Source organism: Wasmannia auropunctata, unplaced genomic scaffold (assembly GCF_000956235.1).
Source record: "Wasmannia auropunctata unplaced genomic scaffold, wasmannia.A_1.0 LD336106.1, whole genome shotgun sequence".
In the NCBI taxonomy this organism is placed as follows: domain Eukaryota; kingdom Metazoa; phylum Arthropoda; class Insecta; order Hymenoptera; family Formicidae; genus Wasmannia; species Wasmannia auropunctata.
Window position 1 is genome coordinate 9,500,412 of NW_012026784.1, and position 20,953 is coordinate 9,521,364.

General features: G+C 41.4%; 2 protein-coding genes across 2 annotated transcripts in view; one reads left to right on the forward strand and one right to left on the reverse strand.

Moving 5' to 3' along the window:
• The window catches only part of LOC105456220 (basigin), a 16,821-nt gene extending 4,333 nt beyond the window's left edge, over positions 1-12,488 (forward strand). The window contains exons 2-5 of the mRNA XM_011700112.1: positions 8,182-8,445; positions 9,707-9,961; positions 10,152-10,596; positions 11,159-12,488. Coding sequence (XP_011698414.1) covers positions 8,182-8,445; positions 9,707-9,961; positions 10,152-10,596; positions 11,159-11,204 — 1,010 coding nt within the window. The 3' untranslated portion in view covers positions 11,205-12,488. The remainder of the gene's footprint in view (positions 1-8,181; positions 8,446-9,706; positions 9,962-10,151; positions 10,597-11,158) is intronic.
• A 217-nt stretch (positions 12,489-12,705) lies between these two features.
• LOC105456226 overlaps positions 12,706-20,953 on the reverse strand; it is a 28,643-nt gene continuing 20,395 nt past the window's right edge. The window contains exons 8-17 of the mRNA XM_011700124.1: positions 20,425-20,469; positions 19,629-20,225; positions 17,766-18,209; positions 17,326-17,468; positions 17,146-17,223; positions 16,568-16,910; positions 15,928-16,132; positions 15,651-15,838; positions 15,096-15,268; positions 12,706-13,933 (exon numbers count right to left, since the gene is read on the reverse strand). Coding sequence (XP_011698426.1) covers positions 13,496-13,933; positions 15,096-15,268; positions 15,651-15,838; positions 15,928-16,132; positions 16,568-16,910; positions 17,146-17,223; positions 17,326-17,468; positions 17,766-18,209; positions 19,629-20,225; positions 20,425-20,469 — 2,654 coding nt within the window. The 3' untranslated portion in view covers positions 12,706-13,495. The remainder of the gene's footprint in view (positions 13,934-15,095; positions 15,269-15,650; positions 15,839-15,927; positions 16,133-16,567; positions 16,911-17,145; positions 17,224-17,325; positions 17,469-17,765; positions 18,210-19,628; positions 20,226-20,424; positions 20,470-20,953) is intronic.

Here is a 20,953-nt window from a genome sequence, read left to right on the forward strand (position 1 = left end):
CGGGGNGGGGGGGAGATGAAGAAGAGCTCCTTGAAGAAACTTCCCGGGGCGATGAAACCGAAAGTTTGATTCTCGCGTAACACGTGTTGATCACGCAGAAATTGTAGCACGCGATCGCGCATTAAACGCGCGAAGTTGAATTACAATATATCTTTCTCCCATACTTCTCTCTTCCTCTCAGAGTATACGTTTCGTTCGAGGGAGTTTTTTCACTCGAGAAAGGGAAAAAAGATTCGCGTTGTGGCACATCGATCAGGGCGAATAGACGAATAGACGAATTCACGACGAATAGACGAATTAAATAAAATGCAAAAAAAAATAACGATATGTAATTGCAAATGTCGGTTAATTTTGTTGGAGACTGAAAAATTAACCGACATTTGCAATTACATATCGTTATTTTTTTTTGCATTTTATTTAATTCGTCTATTCGTCGTGAATTCGTATTGAATCCTGACCGTATCTGAATCCTTATTTGGGGATCGGGTGTCGTTAAAATAAAAAAAGAAGAAGAAATGATGAAGATGAAAGACACGTTGCCGAAGGAGCGTTTTGACCCTGTTACGGAGATTATCTTTCAAGTACGCGAAGGGACGCGATCTTTACGTATAAATACGATGGGTGTATCAATAGGCAGATGTTTCTTGAAGTGTCACGGCCGACGCGTTTGAAATTTTAACGATGAGATTCAGCAGCGGGCGAAACGGAAAGTTCCCGAGGCGGAGGCGTCAACGGGGCGTTTATTAACGTAATTTGCGGTTTGTTGAATATCTCGCGGCAAGGCGTCGCTTTCTAGGTCGCTTTAATGAGAGTTATCGACACCGACGCGGGACGCGTTCTAAAAAAGTTTAGTCGATAATGCTGCAACTGTGCATCCTCGCGAGTCACGGCACGCTGTGCGAAGTCGCAAGTCCATCGCACACAGACACACACACACGGCTCCCCTTCGGCGTGCCGTTCCAATCAATCTTTATTTCTCGGAATCTCAGTAATTTAAATCTTCATTAATTTCGTCATTTCATTATTCCTTCATAATTCACATTATTTGTAATAATAATATGGAATTATATAAGATAACAGGGTACAGCGGGGTAATTTAGATAACAGTAAGCATTTGCAAGAATTTCAGAAAAATAGGACATTGATCAATGTCTGATCTAACGAAATGTATCTTAAAATCTCTTATTTTTCTGAAATTCTTGCAAATGCTTTGCACTATTCAAATTACCCCGCTGTACGCTATGGCGTAACATAACAACAGGTTTTATTTAAGTTTATTAGAATAATGTAATAATGAATATTCTGCGGTAAATAATTAGTGTAAAATGAAATAATCTCTCTCTCTCTCTCTCTCTATTTCTCTCTCTCGCGCGCGCGCCGACGTATCTTGTATCGATCCTCGCGTTGCTGTTTACGGTCGTTAACTTCGCATCAATCTTCTGAATATTAACATTTCAGAGCGTCAATTACACACGCGTCGGTTGCTCCTATCAACGTTCAGAATTTAAAGCTACATTAGCACTTAATGTCTTTCCAAATATTTGAAGATTCTGTTAGAATATTTATGATTTTTAATAGCTCGGGCTGTACCATATATCTATCTTCACACCATTATGAAAGAGCGTTTGTCGTCTAATATACGATACATTTTTGACACGGAAAATGTATGTTAGTCAGTTTTCATCGAATATTTATTAAGAAAATATGAGAAGCGAATATATATATATATATGAAAGCGAAAGGAAAAAGAATAAAAGAACTTATTGAGTCTTCCTTGATCCTATATCGATAGGATTATCTTGTTGGATCTTTTTCGAACCTATTACCGGTGGCGAGGAGCGTTTTTCTTTCCTTTTTTTACCGTTAATAGTAATCGATGCGGCAGTAACTGGGCACGTCATCACGCGGACGTTACTTTCACGACGGAGAAGGACTTGCCGAGGTGCCGTTGCCAAGGTTCGAGCATTTCTGTCGTACATACAACTCGGTATCCGATTCCGCGTGCACGCGCGCGTGCAGAGTATATCGCGGTGTTTCGCAACGGTCGATCGCATGGATCGCTCTTGACTCTCTATAGCTATACATCCCGGGATTCTCTGAGATCCCAGTGAAATTTTGAAACTCTATATTATTGGTACAATTAATAAATCGAAGGGTCATGTTTTTCGACACTTGTTATGATTTTAGACTTCTGAGTGAATAGACATATTTTTTAATTCATTTACGATCGATTAAAAAAATTAACGCAATGCGATAATTTTCTCCAACGCTATAGACTTTTTTTTTTAGACTTTATTACTTTGGACTAAGAACTTTCTTTCTTACTTTCGCCAAGTATCAAACATATCTATTTCACTTCGTGACCTTACAAAGATATACACTAGCTCAGCTATAAAAAAAACAGACCTTATGATGAAAAGATTGGCAGGGTCTCCCCGGACTTGTTTTGTGGTGGTAGTCACGTATACAAAAAGTAAGTTTATATAGGTAGGATTAAAATCGCGACGCGAAAAGCGAAGGAGCCGCGTGTCACGCGGCGAGTACGTCGATCGCGAGACCGGGTCGAGGTGGAGGACGACGGCGACGGTGAACTATTCGCGCGCCGCGGCGACTTTCGTTGCGCAACGATCGACCCTGTTTTCCGTTCACCCAGAAAACTGGACTCGTTTCCCGCGAATGGTAACCCATATCTGGTATCTGTCCACCGAGGGGGATCGTTATAGACATTAGCCTCCCGATACATCCGATATATACGGCGGGGAGATCAACGTCGCGGCGGCGGAGACGAGGAGGGAGAGAGACGAACGTCGTCTCTGCCTGCCGAGTGCGTTTGTGCCAGACGCGAGAGAACGCTAAAAACTTAACTCCGAATAGCTTGCACGCGCGGTCCGCCTATTTTTACATCTATAAACCGCGAGACGTGGCGAATCATAACGGCGCGGCGGGTCGGTCGAGTCGGAAAATGCCGACTATCGCGATTTTCCCGTGGGCACTTTGACGTGGCTCGATTATCAAGGTCAAGTTGCAGACCTCACGGATTTCGCGCACATCTTTCGAGAAGACTGTTAGTGCTCCGCACGTGGACAATATTGGAAATTAAAGGGTCGACAGAGGTCGGCGAACTTGACCCGCAGGAATTCTCGAATCTTAAGCACTAGACAAGAACTCATTTTCTTTTCGTACTTTGTATCATCTTGAAAATATGTGCGCTATATCGATCTTATTCAAGAGAGATATATTCTCGTGTATGTATACGTGTTAATTTGTTTTCGTAACAACTCCTCTGACCACGTTCGCGATATCTAGCCACCTTGAACGTCCGGGCGGTCATGAAACGTCTCTATTCTTGAACGCCAGATGAGAAACGCTTACGTCTCATCCTGCACAAGGATGCGTCTATTTTTACGGTTCCCCAAACGTGTTACGCCGCGCCGGCTCCCATAGTCTTCGCGTCGCGCAGAGTTCGGGGCGCACGGAGGAGGCCACGTTCAAGATTACGTGTCTCTGAAACCGAGAAGCCGAGAGTCTAGGAATATATCCCGAAAGTGTGTCACATCTTGCCTTGATTACCGCATTCAAAAATGCAACACTGTGCGACGCGAAGCTTCAATGAGCAAACCGCGCGCACATCAGGAACGGTTGCACAAGCTGAGAAAAAAAAAAGATACGTTTGCGTTTGTGTAAGTATATTAATGACAGACAAGCGACAAGATGAAATTAAGCGAGATGAGCAGCGCGAGAAAAATATCTCTGATTGGAAGCGGAATTACTGCAGGAATTGTGGCTATCGGGTTTTCTCTCCCTTCGAGAATTCTTCGCGTGCGAGCTGCGCCCGATAGACCAGTCACGCATTGGGAATGCGAATCCGTGACTACATTCGAAGGATACGTCCTTCGACCGTAGAACTCGGCTCGCCTCGAATGTCATTCACCTAAAATCTAATCGCGTCACGCACGATTCTGTCTCGGCTCCTCTCGATTCGACCCGAGCGGCAAGCCGCGTTCTTGTTGAGAATTCTTTAGGCGAGCTGGGATCGGGAGGGGAGAAGAGGGAATAAACAAGTGATTAAGAATTCCTCCCCCCCGCCCCGTCGTTTCAATTGAGAGACATTTCGCCTTCTGCAGGCTCGCGAACCTCGCGCGTGGATTTTCAACTGCGTGGTGCCGTCGTGAAAGCGGGCTTAAAATAACATTCGTAGTTTATTGATTTTCTCAGAGTTACCATGCCCCGCCGATTCGCATTTGAACGCCGTGTCAGTCTCTGCCGGACAATTCCCTTCCCTCTGTCGTCGGATTCGACTGGATTTCGCTTTGGCGGAACGAAAGGAGAGAAAAAAAAATAAATCGGAATACCGACGGAATTGCTCGGCCGCGATCACGCGATGTTATCGAGCCAACGGCCGAGGGGGGTAATTCAATAACAGAAATCAATGTTAGAACAGTTAGCATAACACATTATACATAGTTTGGTCACCACTTACGATCCGCGCGACTACGATGACTATATATATATATATATATATATATGTGTGTGTACATATATACATATATATTCGCCATGAAGATGTGATGCTGACCGTTTAAATGCTACTCGGCTGATCATCGTTCGTGAATTTGCGTCGGGTATAAAGCGGTCGAGAAGATTTATACGAACACGAGGAATTGATTTACGGCGAAATCAAATGACGTGCGATATATACGTGTACGAATATCGACTTAGAAATAGAGCTTCGATAATAGCTCTACGGTCTTCGTAATTTTTTTATGAAACTAGTGCACGTACTGAGTATAACATGTTTAAACAATATAATTAAGGATTACGAGTCAAATTACTTATTGTTTTGCTTTTTGTAGTTAATTTCAGCGCGTTTAAAATTTTTTCATAATAATTTTTAAAATTTCAACAAATTTTTGGTACTTTTTTTATCATTTCTTTTTTAACTGGTATTATATATATATCTGAAACATCTTAAAATGTGAATAAAAAAGCGACAGCGTAAATACGTCTGATTGTGAATTTAAAAGAAGCTTCGAATTATTAACAGATATTACGAACGTATTTTATAATAAATTTTTAATTTTTTGCAACATATTCGATTTAATTTTTTTATCGAAATAAGCAAATTCAGAGAAAAGCCTCGGAAATATTAAAATATTAAAAATATTGTTTGCGCTAAACTCTGCTGTAAGAATTAAAATGAACATTGAACGCGGCCGAGAATAATTCTCCGCGTTGAAAATAATTGAACAATGGCAATACGTCAAACGGTCCGTTCTCGGAATTTTTCCTTGTCTATTAGACAGCTCTCTGACATTTTACGTGCCGGTTATCAGCGTGTTGAATCTGCAACCAAGATGAGTTTCGCCGCGATCTGTTCGCTTGACGTTAATGACGCCATCAACATTTATTTTGACCACCGAGCTATCGCGCCGCGGCTCGAAAATAACGATTTGCGCTCTGATTCATATTCTCACTCTGGCTACGCCAGACCGTGCGCTTTGTCACTATCACTGTGAAACTACTATGACGCATATAACTTGCACAGACACACGCACGTGTACGTCATCACGCTGCCGCCGATATAATTCTGCTGATTCGTCATCAACGCATGATACTTTTGCTGCCGAGACAGAAGTGTTTCACTCGAGTTGTCCGTCCAAAGATTCCCGATTTATGTATGTACATTATATAAATATTACTTTAAGGGATTAGGCCACCTTTGAGGCCTTAAAGATATCTATAAGTTTGGGATTTTTTTTTTTGAGATAACTTTATTCAAAATATATTTAGAGAACATTATTACATATATATATATGTAAAAGAAAGCAAAAAAAATTTTTTTAATTTTTTTTACGTCCAAAATGGCGACGCACTGACCTACACTCGCAAAATCCCTTTTTTCAATCAGTGTACAGGATTCCAGATACACGGTTTGATCTTGAATAAAACACAAAGAATTTTCATTATCTATATATTAAAGACTATAGAAGTACGTAGGAGTTTTTTAAAATATTGATTTTTCTCAAAATGGCAACTATTTTACGAAAAATGTGTATTTTTTGCCAGTATCAGTTTTTCTTAAAATAGCTGATATTTTGGGAAAAATCAATATTTTGAAAAACTCCTACGTACTTCATTATGTAGATAATGAAAATTCTTTGTGTTTTGTTTAAGGTCAAACCGTATACCTGGAATCCTGTACACCGATAGAAAAAAAGAGATTTTGCAAGTGTAGGCCAGTGCGCCGCCATTTTGGACATAAGAAAGATAAAAAAATATTTTTTTAGTTTCTTATATATGTATAATAATGTTTAAACAGATTTTAAATAAAGCTATCCATTTACCCACAAAAAATCCCAAACATTAGGTATTGTTCTAAAACCTCAATGATGCGGCGTAACCCCTTAAGTACTGTGCGTAATTTGATAATAAAGAATAACGCAAGGAATTATTCTAACAAAAGAGAGGAAATGAATTAACAAAGAAACGAAATTAGCTTCTAACATATCAAGAAACCAACAGGGTCTGAAATTAATTAATCTTTCTTGTTCGTTCAGATGAATAAAATCTAAAATTAATTCTTCCCGAATGTATAAACTCTTCAGTATTTAAAAACTGAATTTGAGATATTTAGATATTAGAATACGTATAACATTATTCGCGAAAATGATGGGATATGATCGAACAATATTTTACATAATCATCAATACATTAAAATAAAATTTAATGAAAGGATCTAATATATATAGGAATTAATATAAAACTAATTTCTTTACGCGTTCTTACGTGTTATTATCCGAGGGAATAATTCATGGACGAAACTCGCGAGCAGCAGCTGTTCACGAATATTGCTGTGAGAGCAATCAGCTAAATTGCCACTAATTGTCTTTCCCGAGAAAAAAAATTCCGGTTTACATTGCTATGCGGTGTATTCGCTAGGATAATTAAATGATTATACATGTGCGATCGATAGTTTATATGGCCCCACACACCGATGGCTAAGAACCAACGACCGAGAGGAGCGTTCTCTCGCACCGAGCACGCAGAAACGTAAACATGCGTAAACACGCGTCCCCCGCGTGTGGACGTGATCGATATTCAGATCGTTCTCTCTCTGTCTCTCTCTTTCTCTCGCATTCGAGATAAGAGCAAATATTTCCGCCACGCCTGTTTTCTGCGAGGTACGTCTATCGCACGTAAGTGCTTTTCCGGTCGGAGTTCAATATCGATCGACCCGCGCTCCGCAGGTACGACGACGCCGCGCGAGTCTCGAGATTTGCAGTTTAATTTAGAGACGGAAATAAACTGGTTGATCCGACTTGCGAATCGGGATATTTAATATTGACGGATTTAACTGAATTTCTCTCTCTCTCTCTCTCTTTTTCTTCTCTGTCACTGAGAAAATACTTGATCAATATTACCTTGAACACAGAGCCGCGGAATTACAATGGTTACTAAAGTAATGATGCAATTTATATCCTCGAGAAGGATTCTTCGGCGTTTTATCTTGCTTTTTATTCGATGCGAGCTAAATACTTTCGAGGGTCGTCGTATTCCAAGGTTAACCGTTTACACGAATATCAATTCATTCTGCGTGACTATAACTTTTTTTTTTATAGTCACGCAGTGAATAGCGGGTGATGCATTTTCTTCGAAACGGTGAGTGCTCTCAGCTATAAACAGCGAGAGACGTAATCATTTAGTGCAATAATTATTTATAAGGACGTTACACTTGGTATTTTTATTACAAAAAGCTTTAAATTTATTAATTTATATTTTTATTTCGTTGCCCAATGTATTAATTGTTAAAGACTAATTTAAAATAATTTGGCGATTCTTTTCCGTGCCATTTCTAAATTGTTTACAATTTATAAAAAGAATTTGCAAATTGATTTGATTGTTAAATCAATTTAATTAAATTAAGGCTGGAATTACATCTCGTAACAGTACTTCACTTCTCACTTTCCTGACTTGTACAAAAATTTGAATATTTTTTTCTTTCTCAATGTAAGGCTAATTCAGGATAATTTGGCAATGTTTTTTCTTTGCGATTTCTAATTTTATAAAGGAAATTGAAAATTGATTTGATCAGTATAAAATCGACTTATTATTACGGCTAGAATTAATATTTATTTTTAACTTGTACACAAATTGAAATGTTTTTTTCTTTTTCAATAAAAGAGAAGTACTCGGGGTCGACGGCCGTGCACGAGGGACAAGCATGGAGCATCGAGTGCAACGATTTGAAGGATGATGATACCATTAGATGGACCAGGAACGGCCAGACGTTGGAACTTGAGTTGTCCAGCGGTCAGCTGGTTGTCAACACAGAGAAAGACCGCAAAAGCAGCAAGCTCTCGGCGAGCCAGGCGCTCGAGAGCCACGAGGGAGATTACAGATGCATATCCGACAGTCCGACACCTCACCACCTCTCGATACAATTCGGTTCGTAGCGTTGTGAGACGTGTGTCGTTATTTTGATAAATTATCCTGATCACATAAGAAATCTGCCGGTAAAAGAATTTCACTACAGAGTTTTCCCGCGACACCCCGTACATATATTTACGTCAGCATTTTTCCTGTACGCGACAATGTGACGCACGTTTATCACTGTTTCCATTAAGAAGATTAGTATACTTCTAGTCATTATACCTACACGTACACACAGACATAATGTTTTATTATCACGTTTGTTGCACACGGGTATCTGTCGCGGATTCCTCGAGTCCGACAAACAGCTAAATATCGATTATCGGTTAAATTAATAAGTCAAGTATTTACACCTCTACGAAGATACGTGGCCTATATCTGAAATCTTTCTTCAACATGTGATAATATTTGATAACTGATATTCTGCCTCGAACAAACTCCCAGCTATTGCTTTATTGCATGCACAATTATTATTTTATTCACTTCCCTTCTCGTTGTGTATTCTCGACACGAATTCATTAATATTTATTGCACTATTTATCGAGCGTGTTCCATTAAAACTGGTGACATTATAATCATCTACATGCAAGAGTTATAAGAACATGAATGAAAGGTTTATGCTAATTTATGTATTATAATAATATGTCTCATTATTATAATATTCAAATTGTCCTTGTATATTTATGAATAATTAATAGCGCGTTTTGTCGATTTAATTCAACTATATGCGCATCAAATTCTCACGAAGGATTCATTAATTATCATTATATAATCACATATCTCTAATCATATAAGGTGATCGATATGTTTTACGTTATACTGTATTTATAGATAACAGAAATTTCAATTCTGATAACTGAAATATGAAACTGATAAGTATTTTACGTTTGAAAATTAGAAAAGTTAATGAAAAACACAACGGACGATTCATTTAAAAATGATGAATGAACTTATTCTACAAAAGCGGAATATGTCCGCGTCTCTTTGGTTGGCGTGTTTCTCGGCTATTATTATAGAATATTTAGGACGACGTTCTAAAAATACAATTGCAGTGGTAGTTGTCGCCGTCACTCATGCATTATAATATCTGAGGAATTTATGAAAAAGTTATAAATTAGTTCTTTTATTGTGACATACGCAGAAAATAGAGATAGAATTTTAATTCCTATCTTTAAACTTTTTATACTCGCGCAGTATTTTTCCCCTCTGACATCGTAATTTGCAAAAACAGTTATAAACGTACAACTGACAAATAACGTTTTCTTGTTTGACGCAGATATTAAGATTAGAGTACTTACCAAAGATCTACCTTTGGTGCTCGAATGCGCAAACAGAAGTACCAGCGATAAAGTGAAATGGAATAAGGAGAAGAAAGAATTATCGGCATTCGCTGGCAACGAAGATATCATCAAGATTGACAACGAGACTGGCAGCCTGCAGATTTTAAAGGATAAGGAGGAAGCTCATGGAAACTACTCTTGTACAGTTATTACCAAACAGGCTAACTACACGATCGACTACAGAGTCTTACGTGAGTACTTCGACGCAATGTTTTTAGATTTATGAAAAAGATTGTTAGAAGCAAACGACGCGGGAAATACTGTATGAATTTAGTCACTACTAAGATATCTACTTTAAGAAAAGAGAAAACCATTTTTTTTTTTTAAAGATATTATGTAAAAAGGGATCTTTGTCTCACGTTCGATGCTTTAAAATTTCAGCGAGGCCAACGGCATATCTGGCTGAATCTACCAGTGTAGTGGAGGGCGAGAAGCTACACTTGGTGTGCAACACTAAGCAGAACCACAACGTGAAGATAAGCTGGACCTTCGGGGATAAGAATTATACGCGCAGCAATGGTCGCGTGAAGATTTCCAAGGACAAGGAGAAGGGTATTTACGGCGCCGTCCTGACTGTCGAAGATATCGAGATGGAGGATCGCGGTAACGTTATCTGCAGAATGTCATACAACTGGTCTGATACCGTACTGGAACATTCATCGGAGGCCAAGACACTTCTCAGGGTGAAGGACAAGCTTGCCGCACTCTGGCCCTTCTTAGGCATTTGTGCGGAGGTTGTTATTCTATGCGCCATCATTCTAGTTTATGAGAAGAAGCGGAACAAAGCCGAACTCGAGGAATCCGATACCGATCAAAGCCCTGATACGTAAGTGTGTTTTGGAATGATTTCTCTTCCCTTTACGGGAGAAGATAGTTCTATTTTATTTTATCCATTCTCCTATTATTTTATAAAATTTAAAGTATTATGATTTTGCATCGATTTGTATCGATTCTGTTCGACGCAGTCTTCTCTTGGAACCTGATCCTATCACTGAACCCCCGGAGTGGTATGTTCCGCTACATGGACCCCTCCCCTCCGATTTACCTCCAACACCACAGTTCCGATCCATCAAGCGTGTCCGCTTCGAGCCTACCTCGGATAAGTTTCGGAAACACCATACTCTAAAGTCGACTCCAGCTTGGCTAAATTATTTATCTCGATTGTTTGTGAAAAGAGAAACGCAGATGAGGATTATTTTCCTTACTCCATTTCAATCCTATTCCACTCTTTTATAATAATATATAAACTTATTCTTTTATTTGTAGTATATTTATAAAATACGATTTATAAAATGTAAATTATATTAGAAATTATAGTAGAAACGCTTTGTAGACTCTCGTGCGTAGCTACTACTTTGGCTAATATTTTGTTTTCATTGACTTTATAGTAAACCGACACCCAATAAGGAATCCGACGTCAGACAGAGGAAGTGAAACAGCAAGTAAATGAATTAGAACGATACGATAGAAGTGGGAGAACGGGTCGTCGTATATAGAGTGCTGCAATGGAAACCTGTAAAGACAACGGAACACGGCTTTTGAATGTGTGTGAGAGAGAGAGAGAGAGAGAGAGAGAGAAAGAAAGAAAGAAAGAAAGAGAGATGTTACAATCGTGGGATAAACACTGCAAAATGGACAGCAGCGGGCTTGAGTGGGCCATTCATAGTGCGCACCTGTGTGAAAACAGGCTTGTGCAGCAGACGCGTACAGAGCAGGATCACACAAGTTACTAACAAATTAAATTAAGCCTTATTACGGTGTTCACTCCGTTTATCAGATGTTCGCCTGTTCGTATTCTTTAACTACACCGCTTCGACCGATGGGGAGAGAAATGTGTTGAGTTATGTACAAGTGCCGATGATGACACGAGTGCGTGCCAGGGAATGGAAGGTATGTGTGTGTGTGTTTGCGTGTGTTTGTGTATGCGAGAAAGAGAAAGGAGCAAGAAAGAGAGAAAGAAAAATAATGCATGTATGAGTGACAAGCTAACAGATAAACAGACCGATAGATCGAAAAAAAAGCAGAGATATAAAAATGGCGTGCCCGCCGAGCGCGAATACGTATAAATTTCTTACGAAATCGCTTCGAGGTGCAACTCACGACGAGCACACCACAGTTCGATCGCGCGTTTACTCGTCATACACACACACATCGCTCTATTATCCCGCGCGCCGCGTTTTTGCATATTCGCGTTCGTTGACACGCCACATATTAGATTCGCGTAGAAACTTGTTTCTCAAACTTCGCACGTGTGACCGAAGAAAGGAAAAAAAAAACTTTAAGGTAGAGCCGAACATATGCGCTCGATGCTAGTTATGTAATAATAGGAACGCGGGCAGTGCGTGCCACAATTGACTTCCGGATATATGCTCGCGTACTTTTAGAGATCGCAAGAGAGAGAAAGAGAGATTGAAAGAGAGAGAGAGACAGAACGAAAGAAAGCGAGAGAGGAAGAAAGAGAGAGCGCTTGTTTTTGGCGTCGCCTTATATTCCATCGCTCGTGAAGATATCCCGGAAGTCTGGCTGCACGCGACGCCGTTGTTAATGACATTAATGTAATTGATACTGTAATATTATTGCCATCGTTACTACTGCTGCTACATCTATCGTTATTATGATTATTACAAGTATTATATCGTTAATTTTATCACTCTATTGTAATAATTTATAATCCGTACCAACAACGATTCTCTATATCGACAGTGTCGTCATTGTCAACAGGCATTACAATTTTTATCCATAACGACTATTAGCAATCGCTTCGCAGGCATTTTGCTCGTTTATTCATATCGTTTATTCATACGACTGCGCTGCTGCTGCTGCTGCATCTTCTAATATTCTCCGGATACTAATAGATCAGTATACACATATAAGTGAAACATGGAGGTATCGCTTTAAAGATGAAGGTTAATTCATTAAAGAAACACAGGACGGGTCAGCTTTCGTTTGAAAATGTACAAATGTTTTTATTGCTCAAACGCGCGTCCACGCTTGCTCTTTAGAGTAGATGATGTAGATAACATAACTGAGCGTGTCAGTATTCTGTCGCGCGATACAAACGCGACGCGTATTCGTCGAGCGAGATAAACTTAGGTACATGTTTAATTTTTTTTTTTTTACAGGTCTTCGAATTCTCGAATTTCAGGATCGTTCGAATCCTGTTATTCTCGGATCCGTGGGTCTTTCGAGTCTTATTTTTCTTGATATTAAGCTATATGGCCCCTGGGTCTTTCTTGAATCTTCGAGTACATACTGCTAGATCGTAAGATTCGTATTTTTTTGGACCCAGGGATCCCTCGGACTGTCAGATTCTCGACTACTACATGAGACTTACTTATATATATAATTATACAGTTTCTCCACCGCAAAAGCACAAAAGTTCGACGAGAGTTCATGCGCTCTATAACAAAATTGTAGGGCGCGCGCCCCATGGATATCTTCTTTGGTCGTAAGCGCCACTTCTATGCTTCTGTACGGGGGAGGGGGGGGGCAACCTCCCTCCTCGTACACACCTCAAACCCAGCGACTCGATTCGGGTGGGCCTTCGGGAAAGGGAAGTCACGGGAAAAGAAGAAACAGAGATAGAAAAAAAAGTAGCACCGCACAGGGGCTGCGTAGTCCTTTCTCCGCGTCCTCTGTCACTACAACTCGGATATATACAGATCGCTTCGGGTGAAGCGGGTAAATCGTTCTCGCGATTTGACCTGAACTTCCTTCCCTTGTTTTTACTTCGGCATCTGGTTGCCGTAATCCACGTAAACGCGCACGACCTCGCCGCTGTACTTTCGTTGGCTGGGCATGAAGTAGAAGTCCGGTTGATTCGCCTGGGCTGCCGCACCCGGATTGTGCATGCTCTTGGGCCGCCCGTAATGGTCCCTGCGGTCTTGCGTGTAATAACCGTGCTGGATGGGCGCCGAGTGTCTGGCACCGGGGGCGCGTGGAAGACTGTAGGTCGCCCTGGGTCCGACCATCCTGTTGGGCCCCTCGACCGCGTCGGTACCATTCATGCTGGTCATGCCGTTGCCGGTCATCTCCCTGGCTCTCGGCAGACTGGAAATCGGCGGCGGCGGCGCCTTCTCCTCCGTTTCGAACGCCTCGAATGCGAAGTTCGTGTTCGCGCCGGAAGCGTAGTCCTTCCAGGCATTACTGGCGATCAAACGTTCCTGAACGAAAAAGATTATTATGTGTTTAGAGTGCGAAGAATGTAGATAATTTTACAAAATTTTATTTCTTTTCCACAAATTTTTTTAATTATGCCTGTATTTCTTAATCAGAAATTATCTTATGTATTTCACACATGTTTGTTTGCCAATTGATAACGTAAGAAAGAAAGATTTGTTCACTATGATCCGTCGATACGTATATTTACGAAAAATAGAAACGCACAAGTTAATTTAATCACCCTGTATTAGTGAGGAAAAAATCAAAAAGCTTGGTAGCGAGGTCGTAAAGGCGCAGAAAAAACGTGCGGTTACAGAGATGAGGAAGAGCGAGTTAGTCGAGATACCTGGGTTAGAGCGAAAGAAACATTGGGGACGAGTGTGACATTGCGCACCGATTTGTACTCGACGAAGAAGCTCTACCAGCTGGGATTAGCCCGATGCATTTCAGACGGGGCGTAGTGATGCCGAAGCTGATGGTGGTGATGATGATGATGATGGTGGTTGGTGTTGTTGTTGTTGTGATGATGATGATGATGATCGCCGTTTTGCTGTCGATGGTACCGCGTCGCGTTCGTACGATGAATCGGGTTGGGCGCGTCGGAGGAAGCCAGAGGCAGCGAGTACACCCTCTTTATTGGTCGCGGGAAGCGCGAGTCATGCAACACAAGCGAAGCAAAAGATGTCGGGTTCATTAGGGGATGGAGAAAGCGTAGTTTTTACGCTACAGAGTGTCCCAAGAAGACGTACGCGAAAACGGCAATCTGATCTACCAGGCCGTTTCCGTTAGACAGAAGAAAAGAGAAACCGGGCGTCTTCAATCACAACTTTACGATTCAATCGGAATTTTTTTTTTTTAGCATCGAGTTATTCTATATACTCATTAGATTTGTTATGATATTACAGTTATTTAGTTAATAGTTACTACGATAAGTGCGATCGAAAATGCGATGCTTAATGACTTATTTTCCTCGAGAATAAAAACTCCGATAGAGCGTTATACATCTTTCTTGGAACACGTTAGGGATCACCACAAGTTCGTTAGAGAAAGACCAGAACACAACACTCAAGAGGAAGACCTGGGGATGCGAGAAAAAGTGGAGAGAAAAAAAAATACGTGTAGAAGAAAATACAAGAAATTCCTAACGCTGCACACAGAACATACCTTGGTCGCTCGTCTCTTCGAGCTCCTGTAGAGAGTGCAACTGGCCTGGAGCAGTGCGAGGGCCAGCAATGCTGCCACGCAACCGACGACGATATAAAACTTCGTCGCGCCCAGGAACAAGTCCGTCGCGGAAGGCGGTCGATCGTTCTCATCTTCCGTCTCTATGTCGTTTACTGAAAATAAGTACACGTCGTAAAACTCGTAGCGATTAACGGAGACGATAAGTATCTTGAATAATCTGAACGCGAGTCTTCATTTCTTCACGCCTGCTGGCATGAACGATAAATTTCTCGTTTAAAAAAAAAATGACGCGCTACTTAAAGCTATATAATTGAATCATATAGCTTTTTTTCAGACGATTACAGTTATTTAGTTAATAGTTGCTGTGATAATAACGAGAATAAATTTTAAGACGATTACCGTTACATACGCTATCGAGAATAGATGAGAAATCACTTAATCCGGATCTCAATCTACGATGGAAAATTTATCGCGGGGAAAAAGAATTTTATGTTATATCAATATATAATAGGAATTGAGGAATTCAGCTCTCACCTCGGGGTGCTCTCACTATTAAGTACTGCGGATCGACGCTGAGTGCACCGACCTTGCCAGTCACGAGTGCCTCGCGCAACGCTTTTTCCGCTTCTAAGCCGGTGTCCGCGGGTTTCAACGACCTACCCTTGGCCTCGTTCTTGTCGACGATCAGGTTCATGCGCGCGATCACTCCCTGCTCGTTATCTCTGTAACGAGAACGAACGGGAATAAATAGTACCTTATCTAACACTTGCCGTTGCTATTTTATGTTATTTCTTCCATTTTGCTGTCTTACTTTCGTAACTCGTCGAGTCGGACTTGATAGTAGCCCGGAAGTTTCTCGAAGACCGGTCCGAAGCTCTCCGATATCCTGTTCGAGATCACTTCGAAGTCGGGGCTGTCAGGTGTGGGAGCCATAAATCCATCACCCAAGTTAACGAGCTTAACTTCAATATCGTAATGCAATCTAGGCGGGGCGGGCGTGGTTTGGTCTTCGATTTCTAAGTGAGCAATTGAATGATATTCTTAACAGTGATCGGAAATACACTTTGAAACACAATAAATCAGCATTTATCACATCACACATTAACGTTCACAAGAAATGATACTTTAACGAAATCGTTTTAACGAAAAAAGACTAATTAATTAAGTGGCAATTGCAATCATTCTAATAATAATTGGATGAGAACAGTAACACAATAATTAAACAAGAATATATTAAATGATTCAAATTAATGTCTTTTAAAAAATTACATCGCGTGTCGATAGTTGCATTACATTGAACAACTTCATGAAAAATGACACTAATTAAGCAGGGATATATTAAATGATTCAAACGATTAATGATGTTTAAAAAGTTATGTTGCGCGTGTCGATAGTTGCATTGCATCGAACAACTTTAACGAGCGACAAAAATGCAAGTAATCGACATTTACCTTCCAGGCCGCAGGACTTGATGCATATTCTGTCTGTGGAAACGACCGGTTTCGCGTCGTGCTTTCGGATCTTCTTATTGATCGGATTGAATACGCCTCCCTTCACCGGGAACATCATATACAGGCAGTGATCGTCCGTAAACGAGAGATCCTTGCTGTCCTTCGTCACGCGTTTTCGCGAGAACCGGAGGGTGGTTACGCCGTTCTCGATGCGGCCGCTGATGTTGTAGACGTCCTGCGACAGATCCAGCAACGGCGCGTTGTAGCCGCTGATCCAGGTATCCATCACGAAAGCTCGACCGTTTGTTTTATCGACCCAGCCGAGCACGGCATCGGTCTGCGACTGAATAGAGGAAAAAAAGACAGTATTATCTGACAATTTTATAAACTCCGACTTTGTTCTTTACGCGACTCGTTTCTTTTCAAGAAAAAACGGTTTGCTGAAACGGTCCATTTAAGTGATATGGCTCTTTTTCTCGACTACATGAAATGTTAGATTTAGTCAGTTGAAGGAACATCAAGGCGAGTTACCAAGAAAAAGGACAAAGTTTTTGTCTCTTTATTTGACAAATTCTTACCATGCTATTGTCGTCAGAAAATCCAACTCCGGTCCACATATTGGTATTCGTCGTGGAGATTACGAACGTTATCAGATCCTGCGGAGAGAAAAGCATTTCTCATGATATCGGTTTCGTTAGAGTGGCTTTGTCTACGTTCACACAAAAGGGAGAACGCCGAGGAAATATGAGACACATTACCTTTTTACCCTTGTACGTCCATTGTATGGCGTATTCGCAAGTGCCGTTTTCCGGCGAGCAATTTCTCGGATAACGCCACTGACCACCGCAGATACCGTCTTGCGACGCTACACCGCCGGCAAATTCCGGCTTCTTAGTTTCATCTGAAACGTCCGAAATATTATTAAATTTTGCAAATATTGAAATATTTAATGGCCGCGTCATAAGGTAAGCAATTGTTTAAAAAAAAATAGAATATATCTTCTGTATAAGAAAAATTATTAATAACAATCCAGAAAAAAATGAACAAATATATTTAAAAGCAAAAAATTGGCAGGATATATTGAATCGACGTTTATTATACGATCTACGATTTTAAAGCGCCACGCGCTATAACAGACACACGCGGGCATCAATAACATCGGGGATAAACGCGGCGGAGGCTGAACGGATGACCTCACCGAAGAAATTCATGGTGACCGCGCCTCTCTGCATTTTGTGCCCGTGATATTTGAGCTCGTCGACCTTGTAGAAGTCTTTGACGCCGACCTTGGCCTTTTCGATCCCGCTAGCCGGCTGGTGTACGTATCTGCCCGGCTCTTGACCTTTCGCCCAAATCACCTGCATATTACCGTCGCGGATCTCGTGATCGGTCGGCTCGCTCGCGGCCAGCTTCCTGCGGAAGAGCATCGTCGTGACGCCGTCGCGTTCGTAGCCGAACGCGGCCGTCAGGCTGTCCCTCCCGTCCCAGTACGCGTCCCTGCGCGGCGTCGACCTGTCCCTCGTGTAATAATCGCCGATCCTGTAACTCGTCCCTCGCGCCGTGCCGATTATAATGTCCGTGCAGTCCATGGGGTTGAAGTCGTGCTTGGGCGTGTACTTGTGCCCCGGCGTCGGCAACGATGCTTGCGTGTGCGCGAAGAAATTCAGTTAACACAAAGAGTCGCGACATTGCGAAAATTCGCCGAATAGAATTATCATGTAGAATGCCTATGATATGAAATTGAACGGTGAACTGAAATGCGTCTGTGGTATGTATATCTATTATTACATGGAAAGAACGATTTTGTTGAAAAGTCTAAAAACTTTGCTGAATACAGATCTGAAAATAATTTCTGTTCAATAATCAAAATAATTTGTTGGAAAGTTAAAAATGATAGGCATTACTTTAAAACGTTTTGATATTCTAACAATTATTTTGACTTTCCAACAAAATTATTTTGACTATCGAACAAAAATTATTTTCTCATCCGGATCCAGCAAAATTGTTCTTTTCGTGTACTCAAATTTTTTTTTGTAATTCATGACTCGTCTCTTTGCACAAGGAGAAATTAAGATTCTTACATTTGGTATCTTTTTTAAATCGTTTGAAAATTTTAAGTTGTATTTTCGTTGTTTATACAGCCTTCCCCTTAATTGAAATATCTTTTTGTACATACTTTAAATTTTCTTTTAAAAAGCTACTCTCCCGTTGAGTGCATTTCAGCCCCAACATAGGATCGATTATTCGTTCGGGTGAGATGAGTCGATGTTATGCGGGGGATTCAAATGGTGTCCTACGATATCGTGAAGTCGTGACGGGTATAGAGATCGAGACACGTGCAAATTTCGTGTCGTAGTAATGCATGCTACAATTCGGAAGTTATCGGTATTTACAGGGGAAAATATAAAAATTCTCGTGGTGAGTGTGGCGTGTAGCGACGGGGGGGGGGGGACGTGAAGCGTTAAGCGTTATCGACATTATCTCTCTGCATATACAGTTTTTTTTTCGCTCTTCGCTGCTGCGTGCAAAGACGCAATTGGCGAAGTTAAATCAACAGGAATTTACGCGGAGTCAGAGTGGTTGCATTTTAACATTTTACAATCAGCGCCGACATCCGGTGGAAGCAGCGCGGATGGAATAGATTATTTCTCGCGTCTTATCACCACGCTAAATAGGTACGCTTTCACGGCAAATATTTGCCGCTGCGGTCCTCGCGTTCCAGTCGTGCAAACTTTTACCGGCGGCCACACGGTTATCGTGAAAGTCGCGAATATCGAAAGTAATGAGCGATGTACACACTACTGATTATCGTAGAGATGTTGTACAACTACGAGAGATTTTATATATTTTATCATTGAACTTGTTTTTATTAACGTAATGTGCTCATATTAATACGTGTCGGAGAATTGTTGCAAAACTTCTCTTTCATTGCAATGTCAAAAAACTAAAATTAAAAAACTAAAAGTTAGAAAGCGAAAAATCTCTGGTAGCTCAGGAGTTAATGATATGATAGTAGCATGGCGATATGTGCGGAAACAAGCGTTAAATCGGTCCTCGTTACCTTTCGTCGCTCCCGATCTCGGGCCCGCACTTGGCTCCGGTTGCGAGTTGGGTTCTGGTTCAGATTTGGGTTCCGGTTCAGACTTTGGTTCCGGCTCGGAATTAGGCTCCGGTTCGGATTTTGGTTCTGGCTCAGAACTAGGTTCCGGCTCGGATTTTGGCTCAGGCTCGGAATTTGGTTCCGGTTCGGACTTCGGCTCCGGCTCAGATTTCGGCTCTGGCTCAGAGATGGGTTCTGGTTCAGATTTCGGCTCTGGCTCGGAGCTGGGTTCTGGTTCGGATTTTGGCTCCGGCTCGGAGCTGGGTTCAGGCTCGGATTTAGGCTCCGGCTCAGAGCTGGGTTCAGGCTCGGATTTTGGTACCGGTTCAGAGCTGGGTTCAGGCTCGGATTTCGGTTCCGGCTCAGAGCTGGGTTCAGGCTCGGATTTCGGTTCCGGCTCGGAGCTGGGTTCAGGCTCGGATTTTGGTTCTGGCTCAGAGCTGGGTTCAGGCTCGGATTTCGGCTCTGGCTCGGAGCTGGGTTCAGGCTCGGATTTTGGTTCTGGCTCAGAGGTAGGTTCCGGCTCGGCGACGGCGCTCGACTCACCGACCTGTTTCCCTGTGCAACAAAGCATCGTACGTCGTGCGAACTACCTACTTATTGGGGCCATCACCTCGTGCGTCGTGTCTCGAAAGGAGGCTATTGTTATACAAAGTCTACTGGGATTTTTCGGGTAAATCTACATATTGCTATTAAATTCTTGAGCAAGCGAAACGACTCATCGGGGCTGTTCTGGACATAAATACATAATACATACCAAGCGCAGAGGCCGTGGATGATTTTGGAGATCTCCTCTTGCGGCCTATGTAAACAAATTAATTAAGAACCTTCCGTAAAAGACAATGCAAAAGTTACATCACAAAAATTATTATTTTTTATTCTCTTGAGATCGAGAAAATAATTGTCAACTTTTTGCGATAACTGCAGTTAACATCTTGTTATATTTAATGCAAAAAGATTCTATTTTTAAATAACATCCTTATAAGATTCATCGTTCGGAAAAAAATTACACGCGTGAAATTTTGACATTCGATCGTGCGTGTCCTTCGCTTGTTGCGTAAAGCGTATTATTCGAACGCGGATTACTTCTGACTGCATTGTAATTTTTTAATAATGCAATACGGCTGTCGTTCGTATAATTACGCACTCCTTGAACTTTGCGCGAATCACGTCTAACAAGTTGGAATTACATTAACTAACAGCGATAGCGTGTTAATGACTGTGTACCCTGTGCGCGGCGTAGTAGAGGAAAAAACGGAGTAAGAACACTCGTACGAATGCATATC